The sequence below is a fragment of the Girardinichthys multiradiatus genome, chromosome X (assembly GCF_021462225.1).
Source record: "Girardinichthys multiradiatus isolate DD_20200921_A chromosome X, DD_fGirMul_XY1, whole genome shotgun sequence".
Taxonomy (NCBI): Eukaryota; Metazoa; Chordata; class Actinopteri; order Cyprinodontiformes; family Goodeidae; genus Girardinichthys; species Girardinichthys multiradiatus.
In genome coordinates, this window is record NC_061817.1 from 37,067,838 (window position 1) to 37,084,934 (window position 17,097).

The 17,097-nt window shown below is 42.9% G+C and overlaps 1 protein-coding gene across 1 annotated transcript in view; it reads right to left on the bottom strand.

The window, feature by feature from the left end:
* Window positions 1-5,826, bottom strand: part of LOC124863498 (5-hydroxytryptamine receptor 3A-like) — a 7,054-nt gene extending 1,228 nt beyond the window's left edge. Inside the window, exons 1-5 of the mRNA XM_047357886.1 lie at window positions 5,720-5,826; window positions 5,461-5,627; window positions 1,724-1,768; window positions 1,537-1,646; window positions 1,287-1,459 (exon numbers count right to left, since the gene is read on the bottom strand). Of these exons, the coding sequence (XP_047213842.1) occupies window positions 1,287-1,459; window positions 1,537-1,646; window positions 1,724-1,768; window positions 5,461-5,627; window positions 5,720-5,759 (535 nt within the window). The 5' untranslated portion in view covers window positions 5,760-5,826. The remainder of the gene's footprint in view (window positions 1-1,286; window positions 1,460-1,536; window positions 1,647-1,723; window positions 1,769-5,460; window positions 5,628-5,719) is intronic.
* Between the last annotated feature and the right edge of the window lie 11,271 nt (window positions 5,827-17,097).

Genomic DNA, 17,097 nt, shown 5'->3' on the forward strand with positions numbered 1-17,097 from the left:
GCAGAAAAAGATCAATAGACTACATCAGTTGTAGAAATGTGAACTTGTAGGTAGATTATGTTATTCTCATGGCTGTATATTGATATATATTTTATTGTAAGATATGTTTTAAATTAATTATTTTACCCATTTATCATTTAAATTTCTTATGTCTGTAATTTTCTACCGCTTATTCCATAGTGGGTCGCGGGGGAGCAGGTACCTATCTCCAGCAGTCTATGGGCGAGAGGCAGGGTACACCCTGGACAGGTTGCCAGTCCATCGCAGGGCAACACACAAACAACCAAGCACACACTCATTCATACACCTAAGGGCAATTTAGAGAGACCAATTAACCTAACAGGCATGTCTTTGGACTGACTGACTGATGTCTGTAATTTTATTTTCTCCATTCCAAGTTTCCAAGTTATTTTCTATCTTATGTTGGTATTCAGCCCTCCCGAGTCAATACATTGTAGAATCACCTTTTGCTGCAGTTACACCTCAGCTCTTGAGGTATTTGTCTTTACCAGATTTGCACATCTAGAGGCTGAAGTTTTTACTCATTCCTCTTTGCAAAACAGCTCAAGCTCAGTCAGATTGAATGGAGACCGTCTGTCATCAAGTCTGGTCGCAGATTCTCAATTGAACTTAGATCTGGACTTTGACTAGGCCATTCTAACGTATTATCATGCTTTGATCTAAACCATGGGCTTTAAACTCCTGTCCTCAAGTCTCCATGTTTCACTGTGGTCTGATGGCCTGTTCAGTGTAATCTGTATTGTTGATTGATCTGCCACACATACCATGTTGCAGTGTTTGCAAACCAAAAATGTTAATTGCGGTCTCATCTGACCAGTTCTTCCTTCCACATGTTAATTTAATATGTCCTGCTGTTACAAAGACTTCATGATGCCATGTGCTCTAACAAGCTTTCTGTGGCCTTTTGAAGAGACTACTACACCAACTGCATATAGTTGAATGACATGTTCTCTTATCTTTCCCATTTTGAAAAGTGGGTACTTGAAATAACATCATATTTAGATCCCAGGGAAGCAGGAAGCCAGGGATATCTACTTTCTAGTTCCTAGACTAGACACAATTGGTTTCCCATTAACGGTACCAACAATAGTGACGAGGGACTTTTTGGTAAAAACAAAAAGTTTTTTAATTTCTAAATTTTGGCCACTGAATAAATGTTCTGAAATAATAGAGTGAACATTTATACATTTTTCAGTGTGAGATTATGCTACTGCTGTAAAAATCTGTAAATCCCACTACGTCCCATTAAGCAGAAGGAAATTCACCATCATAATTCACGGATGAGAATGTGATGTTGCAAGTTTGTGTATCAAATGGGAATCTGTAGAGGTCGAACTTGCAGGCGTAGGTCAGCTGGAGCCGTGTGTTCACACGGACCAGCCCGCTTGAAAGCACACTGACTAGAGCATCGTCTTGAGAACCCCTATTATCAGAGGCACTAAAAGAGAAGGAAAAAGATCAAAACCAGACCGTTAAGCCATCAATGTTCAATTGATATCTTTACAAGTAACTTACTCCTCCTGGATAATTATATCTGGGATCCAGATCATCGAACTTGGAATGGTCAGTATATCCATCCCACAAAACTCAGAGGAATTCCAGGTCAGAAATTCATTTATCCAATACTGAAAAAGCACAAAGAAAGGAAAAGCTTCACCTGTTGAATCAAATTATGACAAAACTCAATCATTTATTTTCTTACCATTTTGATCCAGATGTGGTTTGTGACAGTTTGTAACTTCTCATCCTGCAGACAACGAGCATCATTATAGAGAGGTTATCACCCAAAACCAGCTGGTAACAAAGTTTTTATAAAGTTTTGTTTTGGCTGGATGGAGGAGGTCAATGTTATGAAGATTTTGTTTTTATACGACAGAGTTGGGAAACATTTCATTTGTGATTTAAACAACATTTGGACTTTAACCTTTCACCTCTAAAGTCTCTCTGCTCTTCTGCTAATTTCACCTAACCTGCTAAATGTTAAAATTTAATCAAAGTCTAGATACAACAAAGCATCATTATTCATTCATAAGGCCCATCAGCAATGTTTTCCTGGATGTCCAAGCTGTTGAAAGTAATCTGCAACTATATAGCACTTTTCTATAAGACAAAATATTTTATTTGCTTTTAATTAGAATAATCTTTAATTATTCGATCAATGCTGAACATTCATTATATCAAAAAGCTGCTGTAAATGTGATTGTTTTCTGTTTTACGAAACGTTGAATGCACCAACCAGTTTCAAAAAGGCAAAATAAAAATTATTTTCCAAAGTCTCACATCCATGAGAAGATAAACTCTAATTGGCTAAATCTGAGGTTATCTTTAGCTCATAGGGTGTATGACATCACATGGCTCCTCTGATTGGCTGCTGCCACCAAGAGGCTGTCAGGAAGGTGGAGGTCCTTCAAAACAACCACAGTTTGTGTTGCTCTTTTTCATCTCAAAATTACTATTAGGTCAGAAAATTTCCTAATTACAGATTGAATGTAAGTGTTTAGTTTACAGTTACCTGGTTGTCCTTCATTTTGTCCTTAGTCAATTAAGTTTGCTTTGTTTTATCATCCCTGGTTAGTTCATCAGTAATACAGACATAGTAGCATCAATGTTAGATATGAGATTTACCCTTTCATTTTTTAAACTGTTAGACTTTTGATGCTTTTTCTTTGAATAAACACAATAAAAAATTTTAATAGTGCATGATTAGAATATTCATGCTAGTACTTATTGTCTTCTGCTTCTCCGAGACCGGGTCACAGGAGCAGCAGTCTCAACAGGGATGTTCAGACTTCCCTCTCCCCAGACACCTCCTCCAGCCCAAGGCGTTCCCAGACCAGCTGAGAGACATAGTCCGTCCAGTGTGTCCTGGGCTGTCCTCTGGCCCTCCTCCAGAGGGAGGCGTCCAGGGGACAGCTGGAACAGATAGCCACCTCCGCTGACTCCTCTCGATGTGGAGGAGCAGGGGCTTTACTCCGAGCTCCTACCGGATGCCCGAGCTCCTCACCCTATTTCTAAGGGAGTGCCCGGCCACCCTATGGAGAAAGCTCATTTTAGACGCTTGTATCCGGGATCTCGTTCTTTCGGTCATGACCCAAAGTTCATGGCCATAGTTGAGGGAAGGACTGTAGACCGATCTGTAAATCGAGAGCTTCGTCTTTTGGCTCAGCTCTCTCTTCACCACAACAGACTGGTGCAGTGTCCGTGTTACTGGGGCGACCGCACCGATCCGTCTGTCAATCTCCCGCTCCATTTTCCCCTTACTCGTGAACAAGACCCCGAGATACTTGAACTTGTCCACTTGAGGCAGGAGTTCCTGTCCAGAGTGATGGCCCTGGACTTGGAGGAGCCTTGGACATTCCAGCCGCTTCACACTTGGCTGCGAACCACCCCAGTGCATGCTGTAGGTCATGGCTAGAGGGGGCCAACAAGACCACGTCATCTACAAAAATAAGAGACGAAATCCACTGGGCCCCAAACCAGACCCCCTTTGGCCCTTGGCTGCGCCTAGAAATCCTATTAATGGAGGTTATGAACAGGACCGGTGACAAAGGGCAGCCCTGCCAGAATGATCTATATTTTTATTTTTATAATACTTACAATACCAGCACCTTCCTCACAGCAGACATATCTGTGCCCAACAATCTGCAAACATTATGTTGAATTTTTATTTTAATTCATTCCATCACATTAATATAGTTATGCTTAATATGCCCCTGGGGTCAACCATCCAAAGCAATGTTCAGGGTACAAGAGGTGAGAAAGAGAGTTCAGAACAGGTGGAGTGGATGGAGACGAGTAACAGGGAGGGATCTACGTCAGAAAAGGAAAGGAACGATAATAGTGACGCGTGCTGACATGGATACCTGTAGATGGAGGTCTTTGAAGGTCTTTGAATTTTGATTTGAAGTGACCAATGTGGACAAGATTTGAAAGTAAGGCAGTTTAGACATGTGCAGAGGAAGGTTTGTGGGTATTTTGTTTGGATGTGGATCTGCCAGAGAGAAGGTACAGAAGAAGACCACAGAGAAGGTTCACCAATGTAGAGATGGAGACTAAGCAGATGGTTAGTGTAACAGTGGAGGAAGGTTAGGGAAGGGCGAGATGGAAGCAGATGATCAGCTAGGACGACCCCTAAAGGAGAGTTTGACAGTTTCCTTCAAGGATTGTTGGGAATATTGGTGTCATGTAGAAATGTCCTCTGTTTTTGGTTGACAAATATATAAATGATGTATCTCTGTGTTTAAATATTTACAATCATAATACAAAATAGGATGATTACTTCAATCCAGGGGTTTTACATGTCAGAACATGATAAAAATGATCTGGCCTTTAAAAAGCTCAAATAAATCTGACCTCAAACAAACAAAAAGAACAATAGTCTCCTGTTACTGCCCATCAGTCTGGAAGGTAATTATCAAACTATTTGAAATCTATAATTTATAGAGAGAAAGAAATGTCTGCAAACCTCGATGAACTGAAGAGTGTCAAAATTCCTCCATGACGAAGTGATAAAACCTGACAGATAACTACTTCTGACAGTTGTCGCTGCTAAAAGTGCTAAAAGAGCTGTTGCATCAAAGGGTGTACTTTCTTTTTTACCTTCAGATTTTTATGATGGCTTTCTTTTTTTATAATAAATGATGACAGTGAGAACTGTGTGCTTTTGGACACTTAAGTTTAGACTTAAATGATTTTTGAAGCTGGAAGAGAGCAGATTTTTATTATGTCTTAATTTGTGAAATCCCCAGATTAAGGGTGTACTTTGTTTTCTCCATCAATGTGAAGGCATTTCAAACAAAAACAATCTAGATTTAGTCAATTAGAACAGGGTACTGTGCAGTTTGTCATTCTGTTAAATAATTTACCCTAATCGTCTCACATCTTATCCTTTACTTAGACATTGTTAGCTTTATATCAACAGGCCATTAACATGGTCTCTATCGGGTTTTTGCAGAAGTCGGGGAACAAAGTATGGGGAAATTATTTCACCTTCCATCACTGTCCTAAAGTCAGGAGATTTAGCACTTTTAGGGTCATGCATCCAACTTTGAATATCTCTGCATGCTCGTGTGCTGAGGTTCATTTGTAATTATAAGGAAATATTTAAGGTCTGATGCCTAAACAATCTGTTGTCAAACAAACATTAATTAACAATGCAGTATACAGTGAGATCAGCTTATTTTACTGAATTAGTTAAAACATGTGTGATTAGTGTTTTTATTAAATGTAACAAAATAATCAGTTTTCAACTCAGTGAACAGTGAACAGGACTTATTCCCTTTAAATCTAATATAACGCAAAGGTTAAGTAAATGTATTTTATTCCCATCACAACAAACAGCCAAGCTATAAAAGTGCATCTTTTTTATATAAAATCATCACTTAAAAATACAACAAAATAAAGTGGAAAGCTCAATTAGAGGATGAAAAGGACACTCACCACTTCTAAAATGGCGTCCAGAATCATGCCAAGCTGAACAAGTGTGGTTGTGGTCCAGTTTTTCACAGGACGCACAATCTCAAGAACTTTATTTGATGTAGCCAGGTTCAGGTGATTCATGAGTCCGAAGTATGAGCAGTCAGAACTCCAGCTGCAGGAACAACCTGCTGGGAAACAGCAAACCAGAAACCTTTTCTCTCTTAGCAAGTTATAAAACACGGTTAACATAATTACTAATGTTTATGCTGCAGCAGCTCACCAGCTATAGCTAGAACAATAAGAGTCCTGAGAGCTGCCATGATGTATGCCTCCAGCTCAGCCTGAAAGATCCTTTATAAACTGTCCAGCTGTTAACATACATACTACAATAAAAAGTGCAAATAAGAAATCAATGCATGTATTTAATGGTGACAAACAAGCCTCTTTGGTCCTGTGTTCATGAAAGTCATATTTGTTGGATCAGCTCACGTTTCCTTTGTTGAACTTCAGTTGGACTCAATCAGGAACCGGAGCTAATGTTACTTATGGTCAGCATGAACAAAGCGCTTGTGGCTTTTTAATTAAATTATCCTTATATATGGTTTAGATAAAGATCTATGTGAAAATAATCCAAGGGACTCTTTGTGTGTCAGCTTGATCTAAAGGTACATACAGCATCTCACACTGATAATGTGGAGCACGAACATTTAGGGTCCAATAATATTTACGGACCTGGGAGAAATGTTTCACCACTGTATTGACAGTTCGTGCTTAAAGAAAAGAAAGCACCTGCCAGGGGCTGCTATTCAAATACAGGTGTGATCACCTCCATAAAAGCAGAACTTCTGGTCCGTTGGTCTATCTGGAGCTTGCAGGTGTGTGATAACACAATGCCAAGATGGAAAGACAAGACCTTAGAGAAGAAACTGCTGCTGCAATCTGGGAGGTCTTATAGTGTTATTTTCAAACTATTTGAAGTCCATCATTTATCTGAAATATAGATTATTCACAAGTGCGAAACATCAGGACTGCTGTCAGTCTTCACCGCAGCAATTTCCTCTCAAGGTCAGAACATGCAACATTCAAAAGATATGACAAAATCTAGGAGCTCCATCTCAGACTGTACAGGCTGCATTTAGTTAGGGGAGAACCATTAGATGAAGGCTGAGGAAGTATGCCTTGTTTGGAAGAGTTGAAGGAGAAAATCGGACTGCTGAAAAAAGTAAGACTTAGGCTTGCAAAGTTGCATCTGAATGAACCTCAAGATGTTTCCAGAAAGCCATATGCATAATTTCAGGTCACGCCCCAACTGTCAAGGCTGGTGGAAGAGGGCTGATGGTTTGGACTCATTTTGAGTCAACCATGATTTCCACTGTACAGCAAGGTATTCTGGAGTCAAATGTGATGCCATTTGGTTGACTTCTGAGATTTGGTCTGATCTGGTTCATCAACAGGACAATGCTCCCAAATGCCACACAACATAAAAGCTGAAAAAAGAAGAATGAAAGGGTTGCAATGGTCCAGTCAAAGTCCAGTCCTTCAGAGAGCTGTGCAGAAACAAATGTCTGCAAACCATAATTAGGTGAAGCATCTTGGAGTGGACGTAAATGTATTATCCTCTTTTTATTAAATGTTTTTATTTTAAATATAAAAATAGAAATAAAACAATGGTTCCAAAAAATGACTACAAATTTCCTGAAGTAGATGTAAAAATAATGAAGTTGTGTCTGTACAAAACATTATGTAATATTTGTGGCTCTAGACTAGTTTTACTTTGCTGGAGTGAGGGCAAAAATGTCTCTTTGGATTATAAAGGTTGCAGACCCATGGCCTAGTCAAAGTCAAAACTAACACCCCACTAAGATGTTGTGGTATGACCTTAAATAGGCCGTTCATGCTCAGAAGCCATTCAGTTGGCCTGAATTCAACCAATTCTGCGAAGAAGAGTGGGCCACCAAATCATTCACCATTAATCATAACCATCAAACAACTGATAGTTATGGAGAATGCTTGATGGTAGGTATTACAACCAACGCTTGCAAAACCAATTTGGTTTATGGGGAAATTGCTTTTTCACATAGGGCCAGGTTGATTTGGATAGCTTTTTGTCTGAAATACACTACCGGTCAAAAGTTTTACAACGCCTTTCTCATTTATTTCTTTATGTTTATGACTATTTCCATTGTACGTACAGGGGTTGGACAATGAAACTGAAACACCTGTCATTTTAGTGTGGGAGGTTTCATGGCTAAATTGGACCAGCTTGGTAGGCAGTCTTCATTGATTGCACATTGATCCAGTAAGAGCAGAGTGTGAAGGTTCAATTAGCAGGGTAAGAGCACAGTTTTGCTCAAAATATTGAAATGCACACAACATTATGGGTGACATACCAGAGTTCAAAAGAGGACAAATTGTTGGCGCACGTCTTGCTGGCGCATCTGTGACCAAGACAGCAAGTCTTTGTGATGTATCAAGAGCCACGGTATCCAGGGTAATGTCAGCATACCACCAAGAAGGACGAACCACATCCAACAGGATTAACTGTGGACGCAAGAGGAAGCTGTCTGAAAGGGATGTTCGGGTGCTAACCTGGATTGTATCCAAAAAACATAAAATCACGGCTGCCCAAATCACGGCAGAATTAAACGTGCACCTCAACTTTCCTGTTTCCACCAGAACTGTCCATCAGGAGCTCCACAGGGTCAATATACACGGCCGGGCTGCTATAGCCAAACCTTTGGTCAATCATGCCAATGCCAAACGTCGGTTTCAATGGTGCAAGGAGCGCAAATCTTGGGTTGTGGACAATGTGAAACATGTATTGTTCTCTGATAAGTACAGTGGCCGGGGGGGTGCAAACCAACATTACAAAATCTAAAACACTTTTACAAACCTAAAGACAAATTAACATTTCAGAAAACAATTTAAGAAGATGCAAAACACTTTTACAAGTACTGAAACAAATTTACATTTGACAAAATCAACCGGAAAGGGAATGTACCAACGCCGAGGCGGACCCGGAAGTCAGCCTCAGGGGCTGCATCCTTCGAAGGACCCGGTCTACGTGGGCTGGGTCCTTCGTCGACCGCTAAAACCAGCGCCATAGAAAGAGAAAGGGTCCTTCTATGGTGCTGGCTAAAACCACGGAGGCCGAAAGTGAGCAGCTGCGGATTGGGACGGTCCAGCCTTTAACAGCTGTTCCCGCCCTCACCTCAGCGTAACAGCTGTCGCCTAGCAACCGTAGTTGAGAGGAGAAAAAAGCAGTTAAATCAGAATCAGAATCAGAAAAGCTTTATTGCCAAGTACGTTTTTGGACATACAAGGAATTTGTTTTGGCGTAGTCGGTGCAATACAGTACAAATTAAACAGTATAAACATATCTACAATATAATATAAATATATGTGCACAGTTTTAAGTGAGTGAGAGTAAATATAGAGCAGTATAAGATGCAAGAGCAATACAACAGCGCAGGTGATCATTGTGCAAGTATGGCAGTGCAAGTAAAGCAGGAGTCCATGCTGAACGTTAATGTAACGCATAGAGTTGCAGGTTACAGGTGTCCTGTCAGCAAAAACAGGGGGGGTGTGGGGGAAAGGAGAGTGTCAGGGTGGTTTCCGGGCTTTGTTAACCAGGCTGGTGGCAGATGGGAAAAAACTGTTCTTGTGGCGTGAGGTTTTGGTCCGGATGGACCGCAGCCTCCTGCCAGAGGGGAGAGTCTCAAAGAGTCTGTGACCGGGGTGGGAGGGATCAGCCAGAATCTTCCCTGCCCGCTTCAGGGTCCTGGAGGTGTACAGTTCCTGGAGCGACAGTAGACTGCAGCCAATCACCTTCTCAGCAGACCGAATGACACGCTGCAGCCTGCCCTTATCCTTGGCTGTAGCAGCGGCGTACCAGATGGTGATGGAGGAGGTGAGGATGGACTCAATGATGGCTGTGTAGAAGTGCACCATCATAGTCTTTGGCAGGTTGAATTTATTCAGCTGCCGCAGGAAGAACATCCTCTGCTGGGCTTTCTTGATGAGGGAGCTGATGTTTGGCTCCCACTTGAGATCCTGGGAGATGATGGTTCCCAGGAAGCGGAAAGATTCCACAGTGTCAATTGTGGAGTCACAGAGGGTGATGGGGACAGGTGGGGCTGGGTTCTGCCTGAAGTCCACAACCATCTCCACTGTCCGGACAGTGGAGCGTTGAGCTCAAGGTTGTTCTGGCTGCACCAGTCCAACAGATGGTCCACCTCCCATCTGTACGCGGACTCGTCACCATCAGAGATGAGTCCGATCAGGGTGGTGTCGTCCGCAAACTTCAGAAGCTTAACAGACTGGTGACTGGAGGTGCAGCTGTTGGTGTACAGGGAGAAGAGCAGAGGAGAGAGAACACAGCCTTGGGGGAACCGGTGCTGATGGTCAGGGAGTCAGAGACGTGCTTCCCCAGCCTCACGCGCTGCTTCCTGTCAGACAGGAAGTCAGTGATCCACCTGCAGGTGGAGTCGGGCACACTCAGCTGGGAGAGCTTCTCCTGGAGCAGAACTGGGACGATGGTGTTGAAGGCAGAGCTGAAATCCACAAACAGGATCCTGGCATAGGTTCCTGTGGCGTCCAGGTGCCGGAGGATGAAGTGAAGGGCTAGGTTTACTGCATCATCTACAGACCTGTTGGCTCTGTAGGCAAACTGCAGGGGGTCCAGGAGGGGGTCGGTGATGTCTTTTAGGTGTGAGAGCACAAGGCGCTCAAAGGACTTCATCACCACAGAGGTCAGGGCGACGGGTCTGAAGTCATTAAGCCCTGTGGTCCTTGGCTTCTTGGGAACAGGGACGATGGTGGAGGACTTGAAGCAGGCTGGCACATGACATGTCTCCAGTGAGGTGTTAAAAATGTCTGTGAAGACTGGAGACAGCTGATCAGCGCAGTGCTTCAGGCTGGCTGGTGAGACAGAATCCGGACCAGCAGCTTTCCGGGGGTTCTGTCTCCTGAAGAGTTTGTTGACGTCCCTCTCCTGGATGGAAAGAGCCGTCCTCGGCGTGGGTAGGGGGCTGGTGGGGGGGAACTTCAGGGTGGGGGTTGGAGGTGCCAAGGCTCCTCTTGAGGTTGGGGAGGTGGGGGTGGTGGATTGTGGCTGCAGCTGTTGGGGGGCGTCGTGGGGGATGGTTGCAGGACTGTCCCTTTGTCTTTCAAAGCGGCAGTAGAACTCGTTCAGGTCGTTGGCGAGGCGTCGGTCGTTGATGGAGTGGGGGGCTTTCGGCTTGTAGTTGGTGATTTGCTTGAGCCCTTTCCAGACAGACGCAGAGTTGTTGGCTGAGAACTGGTTTTGGAGCTTCTCAGAGTACAGTCGTTTGGCCTCTTTCACTGCCTTGCCAAACTTGTACTTAGCCTCTCTGTATATGTCTTTGTCCCCACTCCTGAAGGCCTCTTCCTTATCCAGTCTTAACCTTCTGAGTTTAGCTGTGAACCAGGGTTTGTCGTTGTTGTAACTCACCCTGGTGCATGATGGTACACAGCTGTCCTCACAGAAGCTGATGTAGGAAGTCACAGCCTCTGTGTACTCGTCCAGACTGTTGGTAGTAGTCCTGAACACATCCCAGTCTGTACAGCCTAAACACGCCTGGAGATTCTCCACAGCCTCACTGCTCCACTTCCTTGTCGTCCTCACAACAGGTTTGCAGAGCTTTAGTTTCTGCCTGTATGCAGGAATCAGGTGGACCATGATGTGGTCGGATTGGCCCAGTACAGCACGTGGGACGGCGTGATAAGCGTCTCTGATGGTGGTGTAACAGTGATCCAGAATGTTGTCCTCTCTGGTCGGACATTTTATAAACTGTCTATATTTGGGGAGTTCGTGGGTGAGATTACCTTTGTTAAAGTCGCCAACGACGATTACTAAGGAGTCCGGGTTGGTCCGCTCCACACTCAGTATCTGGTCGGCGAGCATGCGCTGTGCGACCTGCACGTTAGCTTGCGGCGGGATGTAAACACCGACCAGGATGAACGAAGCGAACTCACGGGGGGAATAGAAAGGCTTATAGTTTATGATGAAGGATTCCAGGTCTGGAGAACAGTGCTGCTGAATCACTGTCACGTCGTTGCACCAACCACTGTTGAGGTAAATACAGATTCCTCCACCTTTCGCTTTGCCGGAGAGTTCCGTGTCTCTGTCCGCTCTGTAGAGCTGGAATCCTGCCAGCTGCAGCGCAGAGTCCGGTATTAATCCACACAGCCACGTCTCCGTGAAGCACAAAACTGCCGATGAATAAAAGTCCCTGTTTTTCCCCAACAACAGTTGTAGTTCCTCAACTTTGTTGGGAAGTGAGCGCACGTTAGAGAGAAATATTCCAGGTAACGGTGTTCGTAGTCCACGCTGGCGAAGACGTACCAGCACCCCAGCCCGTTTCCCTCTCTTCCGGCGTTTCACCGCGTGAACAAAGGTGAGCGCACCTTTGACCAGAATGTCTAAAAATTCCAGAGAAGTAGGCAGAAAAGTTGGAAATAACTCCTCTGGTGTAGTAAACCTGATGTTCATGAGTTCTTCTCTGGTGAGAGAGCTCCGGGTACCATCACAGAAGACCGTTTTAAAGCAAAAAACAAAACAAAACAATGCGCACCAACACGCCGAGGCGACCATCTGCGGCGCCATCTTGATCATTGTTCGTTGTATCATGGGAAGTCCGCTGTTACCCCCAATTTCCAGGTTTTGCCGAAAGTAGGTTAAATGCAATTTAGGATAAAAAAAAAAAAAAAAAAGAAGAATGGAGCCGAACTTCTTGTAGTTTTATTTTTAATTTTTGAGGAACTTCAGCAGTTTTATCGTCGTCGCAGACATCTCCTTTATTTTATCTCCGGCTGAGAGACAATCATGTTCTGGTAAAAAAGATGTTTGATTTAACTTAAAGCTTTTAGCCAATAAACAAAGAGATAGCAACTTTATGGCTAATGTATGTCGACATATTTTATATTCATATATATATATAAACAACAACTTTCAATTTTAAGATAGATGGGAATTATAAAGTATTGGATCCCCTCTGGCTGTTCTTAGATAATTATATAATAATGCAGTGTTTTTGGTGTATTAGTATCTACTTGCTTTGATCACTTAAAATATCCAGAAGCATGCCTTAAAAATAATGTGTTTTTCCATCTCCATTCTTCCCTTTTCTAGACCAGACATCTTTACTGCAGGATCAACCTGAGTGTCCCAGTCCTGAAACGTTTCTTCAACCAGGAGGACACCAGGCCTTATTTTCAGCTGACCGCTGAGGACTTAAGGCAGTGTCCCGTGAGTTTGCAGGGCTGGACGCCACAGAGCTTTTCTTAAAGCTGTGGGTGCAATTGATGGCTGCCATATCCACTTCAGGTGTCCAAGCAGCCCTGATGGTCAGTGCTACAGGAACAGGAAACTCTTCCCTTCCATAATCCTGCAAGCAGTTTTTGAGAGCTATTTTATTGACACGTATGTGGGCTGGCCTGGGTCAGTGCATGACTCTAGGGTGCTCCGCCACAGCCCACTGTACAATTTATCCTCCTCCAGGGTATTTTATCCTTGCTGATGGAGGGTACCCATGCCTCCAATATCCACTCCCCCTCATCACTCCCTAGAAGAGGACAAGACAAGATGTGGGAGCCCAGCGCTTTAACAGCATCATTCCAAAAACAGGCTCTATAATAGAGCCTGTTTTTGGAATGATGAAAACCAGATTCAGGGCCATCTTCCTGCAAGCGCTGGAGGTGCACGACACCTTTGAACCTCACGTAAGTTTTGACCTAGATCCATTTTATATATACATTATACATAATATATACACATATGCACCCTCTTTTAAATTGTTTTCAGGTCATAACAGCATGCGCCATCCTCCACAACATCTGCCTTGGTGCTGGGGATGTCATGGTCTCAGAGGAGGCTGTAGAAGAGGATGAGGGTGAGGTTTGGACTGAGACTGTCAGCGTTGCTCTCTGGCGGGACCAGCTTTCAGCTGAGGTGTCTGCCCTGGAGGAGGTACCACCAGAACATGACTACTGTGTCAGCCAAGTATAATATTATAGATGTGATTAATTTTTGAGGGGTATAACTAATTGTAATATTTTGTGAGCACCATCTTCTAATTCTGCATTTTTCCGATTACCTCTTAGTGATGTGGCAGCCGTCAATTCAGCCAGCCCTTTAAACCCACTTGATGGACGATGACGTGGACAGTGGAGAGAGGCATCACAAACATCTGCAGACCACCTGTGTGATGCTTCGCTCACCATCCAGAAAGACAAACCACAGGTCTCAGTTGCAGCATCTCATCCATGTCTCTGACCTTGTGAAAGATTTAGCCACACCACCAGACTTTCTGTTCAGAAAGACATCTGCCTCTTTGTTCTGTTGAAGAGGTTTTTCCAGGAACTGGTCACTCAGGTTGATCCTGTTGTCTCCATTGTAAATATTTGTACATAGTTTTATTTTATGCCTTTTGTCTTGTAATCTTGATCTGTTTGAATGTTTTCTTCCCTCATTCTGTTTAAAATGCTGTTTGTATTTTTCATAATAAATTCTGTTTATAACTTTAAATGAAGTTGATGTATTGTTAGATCAAATGGAAATAACATTAGTGACAAAAACAATTTTGATATTTATTAGAACAGCTTAAAACTTTAAGAAACAATCTGAACAAAACTTAATATTTCTTATGTAGCCCCTTATTTTGGTGCCATTCTTTGGAAAACAGTCTGTCCATTCTCTGTGCCCTCTTCTCCTCTGCTTCTCTCTGTACCCTCATGTCCTCCCTGATCAACTCCATCATGTCTGTCCCTCTTTCTTTTCTGACCCCTTCCTGCTGGCTCACTGTCTTCCTTCTCCATCTGGTTGCCCACCGCTCCGCTTGGCCCTGGAGTGTCCTCAGGGATGGAGGCAATTAGGACAGGAGGTGTTGTGGAAGGCCTCTGTCCCAACACCTCATCCATAAAGACAAACCAGGGCCAAGTAGCAGCAGTGGGCTTTTCACTGACTCCCTGTCCTGACCCTGGATACTTACAATCCTAAAGTTATTAGGAAGAAAAAAAAGAGTTGACTAAACAGAGAAACCAACAAGACTTTTAGAAATATGTTTTTATTTGTGTGTGACATGAGAAGTTCTGAACATACTTTACAGGTCCTTCTCAAAATATTAGCATATTGTGATAAAGTTCATTATTTTCTATAATGTAATGATGAAAATTTAACATTCATATATTTTAGATTCATTGCACACTAACTGAAATATTTCAGGTCTTTTATTGTCTTAATACGGATGATTTTGGCATACAGCTCATGAAAACCCAAAATTCCTATCTCACAAAATTAGCATATTTCATCCGACCAATAAAAGAAAAGTGTTTTTAATACAACAAACGTCAACCTTCAAATAATCATGTACAGTTATGCACTCAATACTTGGTCAGGAATCCTTTTGCAGAAATGACTGCTTCAATGCGGCGTGGCATGGAGGCAATCAGCCTGTGGCACTGCTGAGGTCTTATGGAGGCCCAGGATGCTTCAATAGCGGCCTTTAGCTCATCCAGAGTGTTGGGTCTTAAGTCTCTCAACGTTCTCTTCACAATATCCCACAGATTCTCTATGGGGTTCAGGTCAGGAGAGTTGGCAGGCCAATTGAGCACAGTGATACCATGGTCAGTAAACCATTTACCAGTGGTTTTGGCACTGTGAGCAGGTGCCAGGTCGTGCTAAAAAACGAAATCTTCATCTCCATAAAGCTTTTCAGCAGATGGAAGCATGAAGTGCTCCAAAATCTTCTGATAGCTAGCTGCATTGACCCTGCCCTTGATAAAACACAGTGGACCAACACCAGCAGCTGACACGGCACCCCAGACCATCACTGACTGTGGGTACTTGACACTGGACTTCTGGCATTTTGGCATTTCCTTCTCCCCAGTCTTCCTCCAGACTCTGGCACCTTGATTTCCGAATGACATGCAGAATTTGCTTTCATCCGAAAAAAGGTACTTTGGACCACTGAGCAACAGTCCAGTGCTGCTTCTCTGTAGCCCAGGTCTGGGGAATGCGGCACCTGTAGCCCATTTCCTGCACACGCCTGTGCACGGTGGCTCTGGATGTTTCTACTCCAGACTCAGTCCACTGCTTCCGCAGGTCCCCCAAGGTCTGGAATCGGCCCTTCTCCACAATCTTCCTCAGGGTCCGGTCACCTCTTCTCGTTGTGCAGCGTTTTCTGCCACACTTTTTCCTTCCCACAGACTTCCCACTGAGGTGCCTTGATACAGCACTCTGGGAACAGCCTATTCGTTCAGAAATTTCTTTCTGTGTCTTACCCTCTTGCTTGAGGGTGTCAATAGTGGCCTTCTGGACAGCAGTCAGGTCGGCAGTCTTACCCATGATTGGGGTTTTGAGTGATGAACCAGGCTGGGAGTTTTAAAGGCCTCAGGAATCTTTTGCAGGTGTTTAGAGTTAACTCGTTGATTCAGATGATTAGGTTCATAGCTCGTTTAGAGACCCTTTTAATGATATGCTAATTTTGTGAGATAGGAATTTTGGGTTTTCATGAGCTGTATGCCAAAATCATCTGTATTAAGACAATAAAAGACCTGAAATATTTCAGTTAATGTGCAATGAATCTAAAATATATGAATGTTAAATTTTCATCATGACATTATAGAAAATAATGAACTTTATCACAATATGCTAATTTTTTGAGAAGGACCTGTATATTTCCTTTTCATATTGTCCCTTTTTTTTTGGCCTGCAAGGGGGTGACCTTCCCCTGTTGGCCCATCTTCTCCAGAATTATCCTAAACAAACAAAAAGAAAGAGGGAAAACCAAAAGAAGTTGGTTAATCACTGGATGGATATTTATGAAAGTTAGAAAGATAGGAGTTTATGAAACTGGACAGAAACTGACTGCAAAGAATGTTGTTATTGTACCTCCAAGCCACGGTGGCTGAGTTTTTAGCTCCAGTAAAAAGGTGGTGGTTCTCACTCCTGAGCTTCATAAACTGGCCCATCTGCTCCTTTGTCCCTAAAAAAAAAATGAAAATACCGAAGAAAAAAAACATCTTGCTTAATATCAGAGCAAAAATAAAGCCTTTTTTAATTTCACATTTGTCTTAATTTGAAGAAAATATTTAAATATTTCTATGCAAATGTCTAAAACAAGCTCTTTCAAACTTTTCACTTCTTTACTGAGATTCACTTACATTTGGAGGTGTATTCCTCGTCGGGTTTACCTGGAATCAGAAATTATAATACTGAGTTATAAATAAACTTTTAAAACATATAGCACATTTCTTCATTAAAAATTAATATTGAAAAGCTTATTTATTCTCAATCACACTCTCCAGCGATACAGTTGGATTACATAAAACTGTCCATTTATTCTGGTTAACCTTAATATCACCTGAAATGTTAAATCGATTTTCAGTAACAATTAAAATAATAACATAAACTGTTAGAAATCACTTGTGTTAAACGTTCACTGTGATGACTGCCAGCGGGAGCTTAGTGCCGATAGTCCGGTCAGATCTCTACCGGGCTAGCTCACCTCACCGCCGGTAGGGCTGGCGAGGCGAGCCGGTTACTACGCCGGAAACGGAAAACTCCGAACACGTCGGAGCACGTTTGAAATGAAGCGATGTCTAGATAAATCAAGCAGATATTTCACGTCTACATAG